Genomic DNA, 23,375 nt, shown 5'->3' on the forward strand with positions numbered 1-23,375 from the left:
AATTATCATTGACATCTTCGAGTACTAAAATAAAGTACTTTTAGCAAAGCTTGCCTTTTATCTATAACTAAAGATATACTAAAATATATATTTAAAACTAAATAGACAATTTTGTAAAAGTATTTTATCAGGGTGGCCACTGGATTAAGTTTCTTTCAAGTTTTTAAAAGTAGAAGGTTTTTTGTTCCTTTTTATAATGGAATAAAATTAAAAACTACAAAAAGTTTTTAATAGTATGACACTACTGAATAGATACTGTCGTTCTAATTGAAATTAATAATAAATTAAGTTCTTAGTAATAATTTTTTGCTGTATATATTAGTTAATTTTTATCTAATTTAAATTCAATTATTTTGCATGTGAAGATTATTTAAAATACACGGTTATTCTAGGTTTTGTCTAGATTTTTAGAATACAGGTTAAATGACCACCCTTTTGTGTCATAAAAACATACAATGCTTGCTAAAAAGCATCAGAAAAATCAACAAAAACTATCTAAAAAAAGTATAACTTTTGTCGTCTTGATAAAAACCTTGTAAATTAATCATACTAAGGCTACGAACGTTTAACTAATAACTATTTCATAACAAAAACGAAACATTTTTTATACTTTTATTAAGCTAAAACGAGATAAACAAGCTAAATTGAAGGGACTCGAAGCCCAGCGGCACTTTCATATCAAGTTGTAAGTGAATTTCCTATGATGGTGAGAAGATACAACAAAATTGTGAGTTTTCATTACAAACCAGCTAATACTTTTTCTGCTGTTGAAAAAACGTAAATGGATACTAACAAAGTTGTGATTAAGTGCTCAGCTGATAAAATTTGATAAGAAAAAAAAAGTTTTCAATTAATAGAATGTAAAATTTGAATAAAGTTCAGTTCGTAATAAAACAGAAAACAACATTACATGCTAGAGTTATAAAAAAATATAGTTAAAAAATATCACATCCTAAATCAAATGGCACTATTTTAATGTTACTTTTAATGACACTTAAAAAGTAAAGATGGCAATTTTCGAGTAGTCTTTCTTTGATAAAAAACTAATAGTTATACTTTTAAGTCTTTTTGATACCAAGTTATAAAATAGTTTTATATAAACGTTTGAGAGTTTGACTTAGTATTATGTTTACATTAAAAGCTATAAAAGCAGCATAAAAATCGTAAAAAAGCACCTAAAGATGCCAAACAGAGAAAATTACAACCGAAAAGTAGGTAGTCTCGGCAGTATAAATGACTGAAAATAATTGCATACAAACATCTTACTTTACTTAGTCTTGAAACACACAAGCACCTAATTGAGAACAACATTACAACTTTAAAAGGCCTTTCTTCCTGAAAAAACTAAACACTTTCTTTAAACACAGCTCTGCAATCAGCTGTTGAAACTAGAAAGCCTTTTAATTTAAATTTCAGCCACTAAGTTTGGTTTAGCTCAATGCATTAGCTTTCAACGCTTTGGCATAATCGAAGGAGGTAAAAATCAAAAAGTCGCTTTTTTTATTTGATGACTTGAGGCAAACGGCTACAGTTGAGTGAAATAATGAGCTGAGAATTTTACAGTCCTTTTCTAATGAGTTGGGTTTCTTTTAACCAGCGTAAAAACTTGGTTTAAAATTTTGATAATTAAAATTATTTTGTTAAACCTAAAATTGGCCGTGTAAAAATGTTTAGGTTTTCAAATAATGTAGTGATAATATATTATTGATTAGAAAACAAAAATGACAATTTTGATTTGAAATTATTGAAAAAAGTTGTTTTGAAATTGAAAAAATAGATACATCCTTGCCATACATAGTGAAAATAGGTTTATGAACTCGCAAAATTTATAAAAACAGACTAAAACTATGTAGGCATTATAAATTTGAAAGCTGTTACAAGGCAGTCGGGAAGAATTTTAAGAACAACAAAACTGCCACCCTATTACCCGAACAAAAACTCGGTTATCCGTTCAAGCCGGATAGCCGCTCGACGTGAACACGTCCAGCTGCTTTTTGAGCAAGAGCTGCTGCATCTGCAGGTCGCTCAGTATGACCTTGTTGGGCGGGTTCAAAGAAGTACCCGGGTCCTCCTTCTGAAACGCCTTCAAAAACACCGAGTGGTTCAGGAGCTCCGAGGAGATGTTCGAAGTTGCCTGCAGGGGGCTTTCCGGCTGGTTGTACAGCTTCCTGGCCTCGTCCAAGATGCTGGCCGTGGTGGTGATGGGTGTAGAAGTGGACGCCGGAGGGAGGTAGAGAGGGTCGCGGCGACGGACTTCGGCGGGGGCGGCGATGAGGGAGGTGAGGTGGCGGTTCTGGTGGAAGAAGTTGGGCGAGATGGGGCACGGGGGGAAGTGGTGGACGAGCGTCCTGGGCGTCTGGAAGTTTTTGGTTTGCGGAGGTTCGCGCTGGTTGTCAGGCCGTTGCCGGGGAGGAGGTTTTCTGAGGGACAGGTTGAGCGGGTTGTTGTCGGAAACATCTGAAATAAACATCATTTTAATTGGATTAAGTTCACAGTGTTTTAAGTGAAAGTTAACAATTAAAAAACAAAACTGTTCTACAATCTATAAACAAATTGCTCGTTTCAAAAGAAAAGAACTTAACAAAATTGTAAAAGAACAGGAACAAAGTTTAAAAGTATTTACGCTGAAAAATTCTAAAAATAACTTTATTAATACAATTACGTATACTAAATAATAAAATAATGATTTTGACCTGGTTTTTGAAGGACCATCATGTGGCTTTGTGACGAAGTAATGACGTCACTAATCACTGACGATTGCGTCATGTTGTCGGGGCTGCGGTGAGGTGACGTCATGAGAGAACAGGTGGGTGTTTGTGACGTCATAATTGTAGTCGTCGTTGGAGTGGGTCTCATCTGAAAACAAGAAAAAAATCACTACAAAATTTTTTTAACTTTAAAAACACCTGCATAAAAAAAAAAGCAAATAATTTTTTGTATGATACTTGTCTTGAAGTGTTAAACTTTTCTTTATGGCTTAATTGTTTTCTTTAGAAAATACTACTTTCACTGAAATAATCAATTATAAACTACTCTTGTCTTACTGATGCTGATCAAGTTAAACTTTATAAAAACCACATAAAAATCAAACAACAGAAAAAATGTTTTATTAGGTATACATAAGTAATTCAAAGGTTTACACATTTATTCAATTCAGAGATGACATAAATACTTTCAAAGCTTTTAAATTTTATTGAAAAAACTATTCAATCAACTGTCGATAACAAAAATAAGAAGATAATTCAAAAATAACCTACAAAGAAAGCACTATAAAAACGTGTAACCTGTAATGTTGTTTGAAAAAAAAACCTGGTTAACAAAAAGACTATTTGCGAAAAAACACAAAATTTATTGCATTCTTATACGTAAACAGAACAAATCATAAAATATTATAACGAAACCACTAACAGTGACAATAACACAGTCGTCAGGGTTGTGGTACTTTCTAGTGGTGTTGGTGTACTTGTTGGCAGGTTTGTTGTGGCCACACTTGCATGTTGTAATCTTATCTGGCTTCAACCTTTCGGTACCTGAATATACCAAGTAGCTTTAATAGTTGAACTGTATTTTTTTTACATTTTATCAAGAAAAGAACAAATAAACTTTTGAACATCGAAATACACCTAAACTTTAAAAAATAAATGTATAAAAAGTAACTTTTATAAGTATTTAGTTTTTACATAAGACTGAAAAATCAGAAATATGTGAAACTTATTGTATATTTTATTTTGTAAAAAACTATGCAAACTAAATTTTGAAAATCATAACATCACCTCTAGCCTACAAAATGGAACTAGTGGTTTTTAGCTTTGCTCTTCAAAACTAAATGTATAACTTGACTTGAGATTATTAAAAACAATCCTTTAGTTATTATTATCATTATTGTGCATAACTACAATGATAGGAAGTTTTAAAAAATATATATGTTTTAAAAATAAACTTTTTATTAAGTTCGTAAAAGATTTGATTTTTTAAAAACTAATGTTTTATTGGTTCCAAAAGTAAAACTATTTTATCATGTGAAATTATTTATGACGTTATTTACAGCGAAAAAAGCTTTAAAACAAAACTGTCACAATATAAAAATTCGAATTCTAATACTAAAATTTGGCACAAGAAAACCCAAAAAGCAGAAGCTAGTTTGTTTTCATTCAAGTTTGGTACTAAGTAGTATGACTGAAAAAAAATTTATAGTTTATTAAACAGCTAAAATTGACATGTAACAGTTTTAATATAAACACTTAGCAGGTGTTCTTTTTCTGAATAAGATTAGACTATCATTTTAATCTAAAGAATTCGAGATAGCTCGAACACCAACAATGTTCTAAAAAAACTGCAAACAAAACAAGTTTAAGTGGAAAAGTTGCTACTCTATAAATAATTAATGTTCCAACTTGAAATCTGTGATAGTTTTCGTTTCAGGCCATTTTTCTTCTTGTGATGGTAATTTGTTTCTGTGTCTCTGCTGCTGCCTTTCAAATCAACTGCCGTCGTCCTTGTGTGTTTCTGCGTTAAAAACGAGTGCAATTTAGTCTTTACAAATTACACACTTGAAACGGGTGAAATTTAACAAACAAACATATTCAACCAGATAAAACGTCTACTTTTTGCTTTGCACGCAAATAAACTAAAACACATTTTTTGTAGGTAAAAGTGAGTTTTATTCATTTAAATTTACTTTTGATGCCAGATTATTTTTAAACCGGTTAAACTTTGCCTTACTGACGCCCAATGCGATTTTATATACCACATTGCACAACAATGCACATTCATAATACGCCACATTTTGAACTCAATCACACAGGTGAATTCGTTTTTAACTTTACCTTTAGTCATACGAATGGCACGACAAAATTATGTTGTGTTGAAGTTATATAGAGAAAGTGCAAATAAAAAATATTTGCTTAGCTTGAGGTTTTGTTGTGTAGAAATTTTTATCTATTTCCAAGAATTGACTACTAGGTGTATAAAAAGTAATTTAAAGAACAAGATTTTTTTACATAAATAAAAAATTTCAAACTTGATTAAAAGTATGAAGTTAAAATACTTGAATGAGACTTAACCTACAGCTTAAATATTAAAAAAAAAAACATAAATAATACTAATAAATAATGAACTTTTTCACTCAATTTTCAACAACAATATCCGAGACAACCTACGACCGGTTTCGTCCTAATTAGGACTCATCAGGCAAGCATAGTCGCGAGATACTGCTGTTGAGATATAATCCAAGCGGGATTAAGTGCTTATGCTTTGAAGGGACCGTTTCTGGATAAAGTCCGAAAAATTGACGCAGCCAAATCGTTCACAGCCCAACGTCTTATGTATTGTCAGCATATTGTGAGATTATAGTCTGTGTTCGTTTTATCAGTTTTAACCAATACTTATTTCAGCCATCATCAACAAAGTTGAGATGCATATGCACTTAAGCCCGCTTGGTTTAGATCTCAACAGTGGTATCTCGCGACTATGCCTGCCTGATGAGTCTTAATAAGGACGAAACCGGTCGTAGGTTGTCTCGGATACTGTTGTTAAAGGTCGAGTGGTAAAGTTCATTATTTATTATTGATGGCGCGAAGCATCCCAACACTGTTGATGATACGGCCGTAATAAATACTGGATAATAAATACTAGTCAGCTTAAACTTTTATTTTTAATAAATTCCAATAGACTCTATGAAAAAAATCGAAATATTTTTAGTAAGTGTAAAGTTTAAGATGTATATATTGTTTTTCTATACAAAACCTTAGCTGAACATTTTTGTCAAAAAAAGTATATTATCATTATATCAAAATAATATGTTTTACCCTTGAACTTCAAACTACTAGCGTCATAAAATTTAGATTATAAAGTATTTTAATTTAAACTAATATAGATACATTTTACCAAAGTATATAACAAGATTATTAAAAACTAGAGGGTTTATACTAGACAAATTACGTAAAAACAACGTTAATAAAAACTTATATTATGTTAATTTAGAAAACAACATTAAAAATATTTTGTGGGAAAGAAATAGCTGATTATTCAAACTGTTTGGAAAAAAATTTACATTTTACAATTTTGGTCGTATTTAATTATAAAAAATATCTAAAAACGGAAACTTTCATTTAGAAAGATTTTGTCTTAAGTTTTAAACTAAAATACTATAATTTTCTTTAAATAATTTTACTTTTTTGAACTCTCTACTAAAATTTTATTCAAAAAATCTATACTTGACGTTAGTTAGCTTTGTTTTAAATAAGCTTTCGAGGAAACTACTATTTTGTTGTTAAAAGTTAGATTGTTTGGACTGACAAAGGAAATGACAAACCGCTGTACTGAAGTGAACTATAGTGTCAGAACACGAATTAAAAAAAACATAATTACAACTACTAAAAGAATTTAAGTTTGACAAACATTTTACTTTGAATTTGACTTTCAAAAATAAACACTCCTATGTGCTTTATGTTTACAGACCTATTAGGAAAAGTTATTCAACACATATGAGATTAGGTTATCTCATTATAACAAAAAGCTTCATATTTGATTCTCACCTGGTAGCTGTAAGACGAATGGTTAGATGAGATCGAAGACCTTCGGTAATTCGCAGTTGAACCTGGGAAAAAATAAAAATAAAATATTGAGAGCGCTAACACTTGAGTCACAAGATTTCTTTTTTTTTACAATGAGTTACACGATGCACAAATTCACAAAACCGCGCATGCTGTTGCAAAACTAGATAAATTGAATTTTAGTCTAGACTGGTGTGTTAATCTTGTAGGGAGGTAACTTTAAATAATCTTTGAACCAGTCGTTTTAATGAAGCCATTTTTTTAGTAACTTCAACTCTTGTTGTATAAAAACTATAAACTATCTAAATAAATGTTTAATGAATTTAAAAACAAAAAGGATTTATTTGCGACTAACTATAAAACTATACAGATAGAAAAAATACTCAAAATTAAGTCTTTTTTTTTAATGTTACGACAGTTTTTAACTTTTCACTTGGTTGTGAATTTGAAGAAGACAACTTTCAAAGATAAATTTAAGTTGAAAAAAAACTCCTATGCAAACATGAGATTAAACGAAATTTACTTGTTGTCGTTCTGCTGTTGAATGGGCATTTTGATAAAAGCTCATTTTTCTCCTCAATATCTTCCACTTGTATTTTTTGAACTTTGGTTGCACAAGTACTAAAAAAATCAATTTTTTTTTTTGTAATAATGTCTTCAAAATTTCACAAGGACTTTTTGGTATAAATTAAAGTACTAACTTATACGTTACAACAACATGAGTATTTAAACAAATACTCTTTTTATAGTTTTTAATTAAATATGCCTCGTTAAAATAATTTAGTGCAACTTAAAAAAGACTAAAACAAGAAAAAAAAAATTAATATTTTTTTATCTTAAACTGAATTCAGCTTGCACTTTATCTTAAAACATCTTGAACAATCAAATCATCGTTTTAATTTTACTGTACTACATTTTTTATTCGAATATAAAAAATCTAATACTTTTACTAAAAAAATAATCAATACTCCTCTTTTAATGTAATAACTACATATAAGAAGGTATATATGAAATACTACTGTTAGGTATATACTTCTAATGTAGTATAAATTGAATTTTAAGCTTAAAATGATTTAAAAATTTAGCGTTAAACTTGTTAAAAATTTTATGCTTAAATCTTTAGTTAAGTAAATGCAATTTCTAAGATTAATATACTTTTAGTTTAACTATTTAATCCAAAAACTAAAATAAGTTAGTAAGGTCTCTGTGACTGCTCAAACAGTATTAAAATATCTTTGTTAGTATTTTTAGAAACTTTTTTTTAACACTGTAAAAAATTAACTGTCTTAAATAAAGGATTGTGTAATATATTCATTACCTTAGTAATTAAAATTTTTATTAAAATTGAACAATTTTTTTTTTTTGAAAAAAAAAAAAAAAAATTATCTAAGTTCAAAAGAAAAGTGACAAAAGTAGTAAAATTTTAAAAATCTATAAGCTCCCGAAACTACTTTATAAGTAATTACTACTATTATTACAAGATTACAAAACTCCAGGTAAGTTCATTAAAATGTTTCCAATGACAAGCACGCTTTAAAATTTGAGCGTTGTAATAATTACATAGTATTATAAAACTGCTATCTGGAGTGTGTTAGGCTATCTTTCAGGTCATTGTTTAACTACAACCACTAAGTTGATTTTCTGGTTAAAAAGTCTTAAAATTGTAAAAGCATAAATAAATTCAAATTGCAAACTTAAATACTTGAAGGATATTTTGTAGTTTTTAACTTTTGAAACCACAAACACAAAAACTAATCTTATTATTCATCAAAAAAAATTCTAATGTAACAAGTATTTTAAAAGCTGCTTTAAACTTTTTTTTTCATTTTTAACTAGATGCTTATAGGTGATAAATTATATATATTTAGTTATGTATTTTTTTTATGAATGAATAATCATTTTTAAAGTAATCACAAATCAGTTTTATACTTTATTAAAAGACGATTGACTTTAAAAAAAAAACATCTAGGTTTATTCAAACACAAACCTGTTTTTGTTAAAAAACAAGGATATTTAACATAAAACGAAACAAGAAACGGCTTTAATGACACAAAACACTTTGAGCGCTCCAACAGAGGTGGAAATTGTATAAGTTGAGTGAGCTAGAAAAACCAAACAAAAGGCGGTGAAGAGCTTCAATTCACAAAACACGCGCGCACAAAACAGGCGAGCGAAAATATGCGCGAGGTCACGTACTCTCTACGCTGTGTGAGCAAAACTCGGTGGAAAAAAAAAAACTGCTCGCCTTTCACAAGTCTCGACACACCGCGCTCTCGGCGAACGTGAGCGGAAAAATGCGAGAGAGAGCTCGTTCTCTCGTTTTAGGACGAAACAGCGTTTTGCGGCGCCGGAATACACAGGGAACGCGCGTGAGGTGGTGACGCAGTTGGCTCGATTTTTCATTGGAAGCTTATGATTGGTGGTTTGGTTGCGATATAAAAATAATGTTTTTGATCATAATTATTTTCTCGTGAAGGATCTTTTTATAGTTTTAGTAGTTGCAATTAAAACTAAGTAGAAACATTTAAGGAATAAATACTTTTTTAAGGATGTAAAAAGACTTGTAAAAAAACTCATTTGGTTGAAAAATATTTTCTAGTTAGTATTTTAACGAAATATAAAAAGTACTAAAACTTTTCTGACGAACTTTAACAACTTAAATATGAATTTTAAAACAACCTATTTGTTTATACTTTTTAAGAGATTTTCTAATGTAAATGATGTAATACCTGTTTAGCTTGACTTTTAATATTTAAAAACAAATAATAACGACATATATGTTAAATACATTTTATTTAATTTTATAATAACAAAGTTTGTATACTATTTGCAATTAATTATATAGAGATTACTCATTTTTATTTTATATTTTATTTCACAAACGTTTTCAAAATTATAAACAAATTATACGAGTTTCATTGTCTAGTTAAATGGTTAGAAAAACAAATATAACGTTTCATCATCAAATGAATTTGTTAACAAAATCCCCAAGCTAAATATAAAACATTTAAACGCTTTTTTTAGCTTAGACATAAAAATCCTTTTTACTCACGTTCCAATAAAAGATGCAATCGAAGACAAATTAACAACAATTTATGACACAAATACCAAATTAATTTTCAATGAAATCAAAATTATTAAAAATATATTAAGACAAATTTTAAAGTTGTGCTCCTTAAGTGTTTTCCTTTATGGTGAAAAATTCTACAAACAAATAGACGGTGTTGCAATGGGTAACCCATTAGCCCCAATCCTAGCCAACTGGTTTGTAGCATCAAAGGAAAACTACCAACTACAAACAAATTCAAAAACAAAACCTTTTTTCTACACAAGATATGTGGATGACATATTCGAAGTCACACAAAACAAAACTGATTTTACCAATTTTTATCATGAAATCAATATTGTACACCCAAACTTCGAATTCATTTTAGAAAGATCCGTTGACGGAAAACTACCGTTTCTCGACACTAAAGTAAAGCAAGTATCAAACCAATTATACACAAATGTTTACAGAAAACCAACAGAAACAGGTCTAATAATGCAATACACTAGTATTTGTCCAAAATCTTAGAAACTTGCTTTAATAAACTTATATCTAAACAGAGCTCAAATTTCTACGCTTTTAAAGAAGTACTTACAAAAATTAAAAACTTATTACTTAAGAATTAGTATCCTAAAACTTTATAGAGTCCAAAATCAACAAAATCCTTGAAATTAATAAAATCGACAACTCAACATTCAAACAAAATAAAAATATTAACACAAAAAAATGAAAAGAAATCAGTCATCTAAATCTGCTCCTATTTCACAACAGTTTATGTGGGTAGTTGTTCAATAAGATTCCAAAAACGAATAGCATCCATATCTCAAAAAAAACAACATTGCTATCAAACCGGCCTACACAAACAAAAAAATTTCTGACTACTTATGTAACAAAAGTAAATGCTCGGAAGTATTCGACGCAAATGCTCGGAAGTATTTGAAGCAAACGCTATTTATAAATGCACCTGCTCTGCAGATCAGAGCATCTCCTATATTGGAGGATCATCACGACAAGTCTTCCTAAAATTATAGACCACTGCGGAACAGATAAAAATAGCGCAATACTTAACCATCTTTTTAATTGCACACGCTGTCAAAACTCTGACATAGTTCAAAACTTTAAAGTTTTGAAACGATGTAAACAAAGCGAACTCTACATCCTGGAAACAATATTGATTGAGGAAGAACGACCTAAGTTAAATACGCAAAAAGCATTAATTAGAACAGCAAAATTATTATCAATTTATTAATTAACATATCTTTACTTAAGTTTTACTTGCTAAACTCTAAAGTTTGTATTTATTTGAATTTATTCATATGTCATGATTAAACTTATTTTTCAAACTATTTTGCTAACCAAAATTTTTTTCACTTTCATTTAATATTTACCACTTGACAATGAAACTCATATAGTTTTGAAAACGTTTGTGAAATAAAACATTTAAAAAAAGAGCGATCTCTATTTACAAAGTTTGCAAATGGTATACAAATATTAAAAACCTTCCTATAATAGTACATAATAACAAAACTTATTAAGTTTTAACTTAAAACTTTACTCTGTGATTACGGAACTGCTACAATAATAGATTATAAATAATATTGAAATTTTCCATAATACCTTTTAGATAAACATAACCAAAACTTAAATTATAAAAAGTTTTTAGTATAATTTAAAAATAATTTTTTTTAGTATATCAAACTTATTAAGTTTTATTTTATTCAAGCATTTCAACAAAACTTTTTAAAGCAAAAATAAGTTTTAAACTGAGTATTTTGACTTGCATTCTATATTTGACCTAAAACATGGGCCCCCAAAGCAAAATATACAGCCCAAAGGGTGTTTTCCAGCTATAGAAATACTTTTTAAAATACAATAAAAGAAAATATTTGCTTTAAAAAGATAAAATAAGGCTTTATAAATAAAATTAACTACTTACTTACGCTTTATTATTGTTTTCTTAACCATTAAAAAAATAGAATTTCTAAGGTGATTTAAACATTTAAATAACTGCGGCCATCGAGCAACTTTATAAAAAATGGCCTTATAAAATTGGCCAACGTCTCACAAAGGCTGCCGAGCCCAGACCCAAAGTTTTTTTCATTGGACCTTTGCAAAAATTAAAGCATTTTTCAAATAAAAATTAAAATCTCATTTACTTCTTACTTATTTACGCAACAAAACGTAACAAACTGTATGAGCGAAGACAAGCAGACGAAGTTGAGCTCGTCGTTGTTGGGCTTGTCGGCGACGATGGCGAAGCTGGAGTGCAAGTAGGCGCACCTGTCTTCCTTCAGCAGCCACCTGTACGACTGGATCTGAGACTGGGTCTTCTGCAGGGCTGTCGTTTGAACATGAATGTTAAAAACAATTGAAAGTTTAACATGTATATTTTGCTGGTTTTTATAGCTTGCCAAATTCTCTGATACGGATTGTAACAAACAGGTTGCTTCATTTTAATCAAATCTCTAAAGCTTAATCACACATTACAGTTTGAAACCACTATAAATGTAATATTTTATTGACTTAAACGAACGCTTACTGAAATTATGTACAGCCAATTTATTGTTTATCCAATGATGGATAGCTAACAAAAAACACTAGCAAAAGTTAAAACTTCACCAGCATAGGAGTTGTAATATCAATAATTTACACAACTTATAACAAATTATCAGGTGAAATTAATGCATTTAGTCACCATGCTTTTACTTAATTAATATTAATTCTCTACTCGACGTTTGAAATAAATTAAAACCCAAAAAAAGTAACAGTTTATATAAGTTCTATTATATTATTTAAAAAATAATTTTCAATCATCATCTGTAGTAATAAAAGCATAAATGTAGGAAACTGTTAAAAACTTCAGGAGGACGTTTTATTTACTTTGAAGTGTGGTGATAAACTCTTAAAAGTTTAGATGAAGTTTTTATAAAGACGATGAAAGATTTTATTGACCATAAAATAATAAAAAATTTCATCACGTATTTCTTTTAATAAATTCTGATTCTTATAAATTAAAAAATAATAAGAAAAAAACTTTTTTTGGTCTTAAAACCTTAAAAAGTTATTATTTGTATAAACAACTTTTTCAAACTAAGTTTTGCTTATGAATTAAAAAAATTTATACTAATATTAGTATTCAGTTTCCATAACTAAAGACAATAATACTTACTTTACCTAAAAATAGTTTAAATATAAAAAAGTTAAAAGTAATACAGAAAAAACATACTAAATCAAACGATAAATACAACTTACTCATATAACACAATTAGTGTTATTTCTAAATTAATGAGAAAATCCTAAGTGTAATTACTATTCAGAAAAAAAACTTAAATACGCTCTTACTCACTTTCACTATGACACTTCCGCAAGAGAAAAACGTCGTTAGGATGAACAAAATTATAAAGAGTCTTCCCAACTACTTCTTCTAAATTGTACCCTAGCAAGTATGTCAGTCTGTAAAATAATGTCAAACGTAAAACTACAAGCAAATTATCTTTAAAGCTGTAAAACATTTAAACATTTTGCAGAACATTTTTATTTAAAACATTATAACTTTTACATTTCGAAAATTATTAAAAAATAAAGACATTTTTAAATCTTTTAAAAAGCATCTTTTTTTTTGTTATAGTTTTTTTTAGGAAATTGAAGCAGCAGAAATTACTACGCTTTCAAGTGACCCTACTCAAACTTTTAAACTCTTTTTGACATGTGCGCTACTCGAAACGGAGCAGATATCGGATTTTTAAATGATAGTAATGTAATTTGAGCGGGCAACAACGCGTACGTGCAATGTGAGGTCAGTCTGAATTGCGGCTTGTCGCAAGAAAATCCGGTTATTGTGTTTGTACAAGTCAAGGTCGCAACTAATCTTGCTGAAGTTTTTGTCTTGCAACTTTTCTTACATGAAAATCTAGATGCACGCTTTGATAAGAATCAGTTGATTTGAAAGATGCTTGCTTGTGAGTATTTAAGTAATTTATTCTTATGTTTTTAAGTTTATGTTTAAAAAAAATATCAAACATCTAGTGCAGCGATTCTTAAAATACTTATTTACGATGCAAAATTGATCATAAACAACATTTTAATTTCATTCAACATACTCTTTATATGGCTTAACTTCTATTTAATTTTATAATTAACTTTTTTTTTTAAAGTAAGAAAATTACTGCGAACAAAAACCAACTGTTCTTCGCAGTAAGTGACGCGGAACGAGTGGTCCACCCTGACGACGAAGCTCTTGTCGTCCAAGCACTCCGACGGGAAGCCGTTGCTGTGGGCGACGAGGTGGTGGGAGGGAGCAGGGGCGGGCTGAGGCGCTTGTGACGTCATGACGTGGGGAGGGAGGGGGCGAGCGTGGGCGAAGAAGAGGTGCTGGGAGGTTTCGTTGTCGTCCGCTTCCTCCACCGGCCCCTGAAGTTCGGAGTGGAGCTTTTTGAAGGACTGGACCACTCTCCTCCCGCATATGAGGATGACCTTGTGAAGAAATTATATTGTTATGACAAATAAGAAATAAAAGTTTTTGAAAACAATTTACTGTTATATGTTTTTAACTTTGTAAGCAGAATTATGCAAGCAATTTTCTTAAAGACTATTCTGTTAACAAAAACACGTTTTGTTATTAATTACATTATCATCAGTTGTATTATTTATATTTCACTTCTAATTTCTTTAATTTAGTTAATTAGCTATCAAAACCTTTTTTCAAACTCTTAATGTAAGGATTTTAAAATTTGTTTTATAAGATTTTAATATTTAAACCTACAATTTAAAATAAGTATTTTATGTTTTCATAATTTTTCAAAAATAATTACAGAAGGACAATAAAAAGAATAAATATTTGTTGTTAAAACAATAAGTAAGAATGAGTTACTATATAATACAAAAATGCAAAATTATATACATGACGTTTAAAAGTTTATTGAAGCTTTTTTTTTTGCGACTTTAAAACACCCTCACAATAACTAAAACTTTATTTATACTTTTTCTTAAACTCAGTTCTAATAACTTTAAAGACTTTATTTTTTTTACTATTTTTTTACTCCTTTTTCAATAAAAAGATAAAAAGTTTAGCCTGAATCAAAATGCTAAAACATAAATACATCTGAAAACTACTAGTTTTACTAACAAAAAAATTAATTCAATTAAGTTAAATTTTTCTAAACAAGTCACAATTCAAAACAGTAAAATTGAAAAGTATAAAGTTCAATACAAATATGTTCATTATTCGAGCAAAACATGTATAAGAACTAAAAGTTTAAAAGATACATCGTACTTCCCTTTTAAAGGTAAGAAATTAGTTTTTAAGGCAGCCAACTATATTGTATGCTTTCATTGATGCATTTAAATAAAGTTGAAAAATAATCTTAACTGCAGTGTGTAGATTACAACAAATAATTTTATGCCTTATTATTACACCTTATGCAACAACTAAAAGCTAAATGCAGTTTTGTAAGATAACGTAAAGGACAATAAAAAGTTTCTGATATTTTATTGCCCCGGTAGCAACAATTATTTTAGCTAACAGTTTAGAAATAATAAAAAAATTCAAAAACTAAGTTAATAAAAATAACTTGGCTTTTTAATTAGATTTTTATAAAACTAATTTCCACACTTCTTTTTAAAATTGCATGAATTATAATTAAGCGCAATCAATTTTAAACTAAAGATAATAGAAAATAAAACTGTTTTGAAACAATTTGTTGATTGGTGTTAACAATATTCTGCCCAAATCTGCAGCCAATCATGTATTTTTGCGACAAAAGGTTAAAAAGTTTACTTCTTCATATAAAACAACCTCAACAACACAAATAGTATAAAAATGCAGGCAGAAATAATGGAATATGAATTTATTTATTTATTTGCTTCATAAACAATTGTTTGCATCTAATAGAAATTTAACAAATAAATACTAATTACATAAATGTCACTTATCTAGTTGTTATCGATTTTTAGTAAAAAATGAAGCAAACAGATAATAAACAATTATTGCTTAGTGATTATATATTTTTGTAAATTTCTATTAACAAATTTATTAAAAGGTTTAATGACAATAATATTTAGTTTTTTTTTTCTTATTCAAATAGAACTTTCTGTGGAACCTTAGTTTATTTTTGTAGGCTAAGAAAAACTTTAATGCTTTTAGCATACTTTGATACTTATTTTGTCTTTTATAAATTTAGTTACACATTAAAAGTACTAAAACATTTTTATAGTTAAAAATTTGTTAGGAACATTTTCAATGTATAATTAAATATATATTCTATAATTTATTTTTCTACAAATCTGAATAGTTAATTCAAAAATGTTTAGAGACATGGAAAACATTTAGTATTAAATTAATTTTTTTAATAATTTTACTTCCTAAAATGTTTGTGTTGGTAACAATTATGTAATCAATTTATCTTGGGAGTTATTTGAGCTTTTAGGGGGTAATAACTAGAAAGGGTACAAAAATTGAATAAATAATTAACTAGTTAAGGGGCGGTATCTAATAAAAGGGGCGATTATTGAAACGAAAATGGGAAACCCTGATTTATAGCACTCTATGATAAATAAGCTTTATTTTAGCACTTTTATAACTCTACTTTAAACATTTTCTTTCTTTTTAAAATTGGAAATCGATATTGAAAACTAAAACAACTGCTTTATAAATCGAAAGCTATTTTTTATGAGCTAACTTAATACAAGAAGATAAGTAGAATATCTAATATAGAAAAAGATTTAAACAAGTAGTTTATATAAAACATACGTTCACATGAATGTTTGTAGAATTTTAATAAAATTCATAATGCTTTTGTGTAGCTTGTTGCTGTCAGTTTTTATTGTTAAACCAGATTTATTAAATTTAAAAATAAACGTTTTGCTTTGACTATTAACTTATGGTATTGAATTATTTTCTAACCAAAAACAAAAATTTGCATAAACAATAAGCTTACACTAAAAAATTTAGCAAAAGTAACTAATAAAAGCAGTTGCATTTTCATACATACTCTTAATGTAGCAAAACTTTACTAGCATTTGACTTGTATTTTTATTCTACCAAACAGCAAAAACAATTTACAGAGCAATATAAATTTGTTTGCATTATACTTAAAGGCTAATCAAAGAAATTTACTTTGTTTTTAAGCCAACGCAATAGCATTATAAACTTTACACGCTTTTTAAAAAGCAACTTAAACCTTCATAAAACGAATAAAGAACGTATAAATCTATCTAAACTTTTAATAGACGGAAAAATGCGGTTTCGCGACAACAAAGAGAAGTTCCAATGAGGCAGGAAGGTTGCATCAGGTTCTGTCAAACGGCAATCGGTTTGTTAGTAATGGCACGCAGAAATGTTCGAGCTACTTTTGTATGGCCGTCACGTAATTGAGTGCAGGAAGCAAACAAATGAGAAAAAAAAAATTCAACGCACCTTTTCCATATATATATATATATAAAATAAGGCTGTTATTTAAACTTAAACACCTTCTACTGAGCCACACTTGAAGGGCTTTTAAATAACTTTCGCTTCTACGCTTTTTATTTTAAATTTAGCTGGCTGAAGATTAATGCGTCTAGTCTTATAAAACACGCGTACCAGTATTTTTGAAATATTATTTTTCTAGTAAATTATATATATATATTCAAAATATATTACATTATATATTTTCCATGTTTAAAGTTTATTTATGCTCAATTGTATACATGTCAAAAACGTTATTAAAAACTATACAAGTTTTGAAATTAGTTCAATTATTTTTTGAAGTTTTATAGTTTAGGCTCACTTATTTGTTTGTATAGCTGTCAAGTTTTTACATCAACATATCTCAATCTAATTCTAAAACTTCTAAAATTACATCATATAATTCAAGCCATTTTTAACTTAAAATTAACTTGTTTCGTACCTGTTGTTCTGCTATTCAGGTTTGCCACAGATCGAGCCGAAAAAAAAATTCCTGAATTTTCTAGCCTTTTTGATCAATTTCTCAATAAAAACCAATTCAAAAATACATAAACAAAGACTTGAAATTATGTTAAGTTTACAATTTTAATTTTATACAGGTTGATATAAAAGTTCTTTTGCTGTTTTTAATCATATAAATTCCATTGCACCATTTCAACCATCTGTGTACTATCGATATATATGCAATAAACAGCTCTATAAGCAAAACACTTGTATCGCTACCACAAAGTAAATACAAACGCGAGATCATAGAAGATTTTAATTTATTTAAAAATCCAATTAGACCTTGAAAAAAAAAGATTGCAAAAGCAATTTTTTGTTGAAAATGACATTAGCAAAATGCAGTTTATAGTGATGATAAACTTTCTTATTAAGAGCATATTTATACAAATTTTCCAAAAAACCCCATTTTTTTCCTGACTTTATGGCAACCCTAGCTATTTGATGAAATTAACCAATTATCGATACTATAATTTTAATTAAACGTGTAACTAAGCAGAGATAAGTAATAAATTCATATATAAAACACTTTTAATGTTTTGTCTAGAATTAATTTTTATAATGCTTTTTTACCACTATATGAAATTTATTGTAGGAATGTTAACTTTCATACAAAGCTTTAGAACTTAGTATTTCAGATAAATGCTATCATATATTAAAAACATTCAAAACATCTAGAGCAATAACACTTAATGAATAAAGTAAAAACTTTAGTTGTCAAAAAAACTAAGTTTAGTCTGAAGCTTATAAAAATCTTACTTTAAATGCCTGCCAAGGTCAAAATTATCTTTTACAACTTAAAAGGTGCTCTCACATTAAAGTAAACATTTTGACGATAAATTAGAAACGTGATGAAATGTAGTAAACAATGATCTTTAAGCTCAAAATTGTCATACTCGAAGAAAGATATGATTATAAAAAAAATAAACAAGAAACTATTGTGCACCTACAAGTTATACGAAATTTTCCATTTATATCAATTTATATCAAAACATCAAGCAAAAATAACCGAGAACGAAATTTTACTACTGCATTCAAAAATTTTATAATGCAATAGTAAATATCACATACTATTTCATAAACTTACTGTAGTGTTTTAAAAACTAATAACAAATATTTGTAAAAACTTTCGAATAAAAAAAAAATACAACTCATAGATTTATAAACCTAAATAATATTTGTTAACTGATAATTAATTTAACTAGAACTTAAATATTATTCTACAGTCTTGATTTTTTTTGAGGTGTGAAACATAGTCTATGAAAAGGTAAACGCTACATAATTCTTTTTTATATGTTATAGGATGGTAACATGTTTACAATGTTTTTAAAGTCTATGTACTTAAATACTTGAATATTTTTCAAAATATAGTTCGATAACTTTAAAATCTTACGTTTAAATATTTTCTTTAAATAATTAAAATCTTTAAACAGTAAAAAAATGCATAACATTTAGCAAAATAATACTAGCCAACAACAAACTACTAAAATTAAACAGATACGGTAAAAGAATAAATAGAGCTTTTATGCGTCTAGTTTTAATATAAAAACACATTTGAAATAGGCGTAAACAGCTACAAGCCTTCATTACTTAATTACTACAAAAATTTAAATTAATAAAAAGTATACTTTGACTTAAATAATAATCTTTTGTAATAGTATCAAAGAAGTTACGATAATATACTTTTAAAGTATATAACTAAAAAATTACAAAAAAAAAAACCTGATAACCCTGGCACTTAGCGACACCGCCTCTTTTGTTGAGTGGGCACTTCATGCGAAGTGTGCAGTGAATGGAGGAATCACCTGTTTGTTTACATTTAAATGAAATCATTTAAACAAAAAACTCGTAAACATTGAAAACATTTTCTCAAACAAAAAGAAACTAGAAAGGAATTTATTTGAAAACGTTGTGTATAAGCTTTGACCTTTGTAAGCACAAAACAGGTATTTTCTTATAAAACTTTAAATTTCGTGTGTACAATCCTGAAAGTGAAGTGTTTTCAAAAAACAAACCGCAATTAAACTTTATGCACCGAAAGCTGGATCAAAATTGAACTAAAGTAAACTTTGTATTTAAATTTAGCGTCACAAAACAATTGGAGAAATTATATTAAGGAATTAACTTTAACCTACATCTCAGCTTACTTTCTTCCCATGTCACCAAAACACAACTCAAAAAGCTAATTAAAAATTCAATAGCCGCCCAATAGCATTTTACTTTAAACTCTTTATTTTTGTGAATATTTAATACTGAAAAACATACTTTTTGTCTTTTCCATAAAGTTCATGTTGAATTGGCCGATGTCATCTTCATGAATAAAACTTCTGACTTGGTAGCCCATTAAATCATGCTGTTTAAAATGTATATTTTCGGTTTAGTTTGATTATAAATTTTGAAAAGTACCAGCAGTACTTTTTATACATGACAACTACTAAATTTTACAAAATATATCATAACATATAAACAAAATATGTCAATAATGAGGATGTTGAATAAAAATCAATTATATATTAATTTTTAGATTATTTTTAACAAGTTTTGATAGTAAAAAACTCAAGTGGTATTAAAAATATTGCACAAACAAAAATATTATGTATTTTGACTTTTTTTAGGATATAATTTAAAGTGTAATTTTAAAACTTCAAAGCTTTGAAAATTTGGGAGATTTAGAATATATACTGTTTTATAGAATATATTCATCACTTAACTTAATTGTTTTTTATTTTACATCACTTTTTTAAAAGATTATAGTTAAAAGAGCCAATTTTTTACATAATTTTTAAACATTACCAATTAAATTTTATAACCTCGTTCAAAATTAATGAACCATTTATTATATCAATTATGCAACTTATGCATCTGAAATAAGTTTAAAGTTCTAATAAAACAACATATTTTATTTGGTAAAGGGTATACTACACTTGTAAATTGTAAAAAAATGAATAAACTTTTGATTAAGTTCAAAAAATATTAATATTGACAATAGTTTTGACTATGTTAAATATTCAATATATCACTAATAATACAAATTAAATGTCAGTAAATATTTGTTCAAGGTTTTTTTTTTCTTTAAAAATAAGCTTTATATATTACATAAATTTTAATATTTATAATATAATACTATTTATGTTTATAAAAACTTAAAATCGGTTTTAAAATATCTTAATTAATTAATTAACCAAAAAACTTGTTTTTTTGTTTTAATAAGGTGTATTCAATCAGCAATAATTGCACAAGAAGTACTATAAAAAAATTAAAGTTTATTAAAAATTCTATTAATGAAAACTTTTCTGCATATCTAACTAATCACAGACTAATTTATACTTAAAACCTCTAACTATTTGATTTCAATTATACCTTATGTTGTAAAACAATAAGAATAAATAAAATATAATTAAATATTTTTTGAGTTTTACCCTTCTAGTTCTAGTGACTTGATCACATAATAAAATAAAGTCACACTTAAAGGTACTTAAGTAGTCTTAGTTCAAACTTTAAGCAAATGAATGTTTGTCAAAAACATAACTTTCAAGTTTAAAAGTCACACTATAATTATTTTAAATATGATAACAGTAACAAACTAAAACACAATAATTATTTCTTAAATTAACTTCAGTGCTTAATTTTATTATAATGTAAATCATATTTTAACTATATATATTATTTACTTAGTACATGTCCTACATTAAGTGTTTTTAATGGTCACAAAAACATACTAAATATGCTGACAAAATATCATTTGTATAAACTTTACTACATACTGTGGCCATGAGACTAGGTAAAAGCCACTCAAAAACAAACAGAATACAATGCAGTTAACAAACAAATAATATTTACATTGACTTAGTCCAAATATTCTAAAGTATATGAATTTTGAAAAAGATTTACCAACTTTACTTTTGTTTGTAAAATGTTAATATACCATCATTTTTATTTCTGCTTCACAGTAAATAAAAACTGATAAACTACATTGAATAACTAAGCTGAAAATTGCCAACTGTAAAATGATTTTGCAACTGGGTACACTTTTACAAGTACTAGTGATTTAACTAACAGCTGGTATTCCAAGAAGTTGACCAACGTCATCAGATACATAAATCAACATTCCGCTTTTGTCTACAATAAACAGAAACCCTTCAATACTCTGTGAAGTATACAGCAATTTAAAACATATCCATTTTTTACAAATATAAACTAAATTTTCAGAACTATATAACACATTTGAAAACTTTTAAAAGTAATAACTTAAATTGTTTTTATATACTAAATTTATTTTCAGGCTTATATAAAAATAGCTTAACCATAATTAGTAGCTATGCGTAAAAAATAAATATTGTAATTCAAAAAAATATATATAACTTCTACTGCATTTATATTATCTAAATACAGAACTTTGTGAAAAAAAAAAAACTAAACTATTAAAAATAATAAAAATTACTTAACATTTCCAGCCATAAACTTTTTTTTTTCTCAAAGATCTAAATTTTTAAGTCTGTTTTTTATGATTAAACAAGACTTTCTGTTTATTATTGAAACTTAAATCCAATTTTTTAGGTGCAATTTTTAACCATAAACTGGATGTTTATAACATATAAATTTTAAGTTACAGAACTACTAGAAGTACTGTAAGGGGTAGAAAGATTTACCACTTAGTAGATTAGATTTATTTGTTTTACATTTTAATAATTAAATTATTTATTAACTCGAAAAAAAACTTGATAATAATAAAACATAAAAGCTTCAAACTGCAAAACTTTTTTTATAATTTAAACACATTTTAAATTGAAACTAAATATTTTAATTAATGACAAGTTTAACTAAAATCTTAAGATCTAAGCTTATAACTAAAACTTAATTTATTAAACAAACAAATTAAGGTGAAGTTTTCTAATACAAAAAATCAACCTCAACCATCAAGTTACCACACAGATCATCTGGTTTTCTGAATTTTAAATTTGTTTTAACGTCTGTGTGCATCTTTGTTCTACTCACATCTATTTTTCCTGATATATGTTTGACACATTAAAACTATTTGTACAATTTTAAAGTTCTAAATATTTAAACTTTAGTTTTATTCATTGTATCAAATAATACAATTCACTACAAAAAATAATAAATTTATTTCTAAAAGTGGTTTCAAAAGCATCTTTTAAAGTTGAAATGATAGTGTAAATTGCTCACCGCTATCAATGGTTGATAGGAGCTTGTTTAAATACATAGAACTAACCATAATCTCCTTGAATTGTGGATAAGTAGAAATCTTTGTGAGCTCCACTGAACACAAATTTACCTAGAAAAGAATTGTGCAAATGTAAATCAGTCATGATAAGTCTAATGACAGATGCTTTGTCCAGTTGTGTTGAAGTTTGCTCAGGTATTGGGATCAGCTTAGCAAGCTCATAAAACTCCTGGTTCTCTTTACTTCTTCTAGATCGTGCAGCATCTCTGGACTTTTCTTTTTTAAGACACATTTTGTGAAAAAAATTGATTCTTTACTCCACCGATCTAGATAGTAGTCAGTTTAACAGAATTATGTCTATAACAGATTGAACTTATATTAAACTACAAAACGTGTTTTTCGGTAAATACTGTATATAGTTGAATTTTCTGTGCTGGCGGTTTACAGAGTATTTTTTGAATAGTTTAGTATTTTTACTGTGGATAACATTTTAATAAAAAATACTAATAATATAAAAACTTAAATTTTTTTAAGCATGCCTTACTTATTTAGTATAAAATAATAAAATCCTAACTTACATCATGTGTTATAAACAAGGCTTAAAAATTGTATACAAAGCAGATTTAAAGCATAATTTAAAACTGTAAA

The 23,375-nt window shown here is 27.5% G+C and overlaps 1 protein-coding gene across 1 annotated transcript; it reads right to left on the reverse strand.

Moving 5' to 3' along the window:
• Positions 1-715: 715 nt before the first annotated feature.
• On the reverse strand, positions 716-23,073 carry LOC145828890 (uncharacterized). The gene is made up of 14 exons (XM_082936635.1): positions 22,776-23,073; positions 22,454-22,551; positions 21,603-21,692; positions 19,811-19,898; positions 19,268-19,350; positions 13,784-14,073; positions 12,947-13,053; positions 11,791-11,938; positions 7,078-7,175; positions 6,537-6,598; positions 4,395-4,506; positions 3,409-3,530; positions 2,694-2,856; positions 716-2,457 (listed from the first exon to the last, which is right to left on the reverse strand). The coding sequence occupies exons 1-14, from the start codon at positions 23,017-23,019 to the stop codon at positions 1,952-1,954; spliced, it is 2,211 nt and encodes a 736-aa protein (XP_082792761.1). The 5' UTR covers positions 23,020-23,073; the 3' UTR covers positions 716-1,951.
• Between the last annotated feature and the right edge of the window lie 302 nt (positions 23,074-23,375).

The sequence above is a fragment of the Thalia democratica genome, chromosome 2, assembly GCF_965202585.1.
Source record: "Thalia democratica chromosome 2, ktThaDemo2.hap1.1, whole genome shotgun sequence".
Classification (NCBI taxonomy): Eukaryota; Metazoa; Chordata; class Thaliacea; order Salpida; family Salpidae; genus Thalia; species Thalia democratica.

Bases quoted from the DNA above. Each gene is read 5' to 3' on its own strand.
- LOC145828890 (XM_082936635.1), bottom strand. From the start codon at position 23,019: ATGTGTCTTAAAAAAGAAAAGTCCAGAGATGCTGCACGATCTAGAAGA. The intron at 7,176-11,790 runs GTTTGTTACGTT...TGATTTTTTTAG, and splicing joins TGCTTGTCTTCGCTCATACA to TACTTGTGCAACCAAAGTTC. The intron at 3,531-4,394 runs GTTGGAACATTA...TGGTATATTCAG, and splicing joins AAAACTATCACAGATTTCAA to GTACCGAAAGGTTGAAGCCA.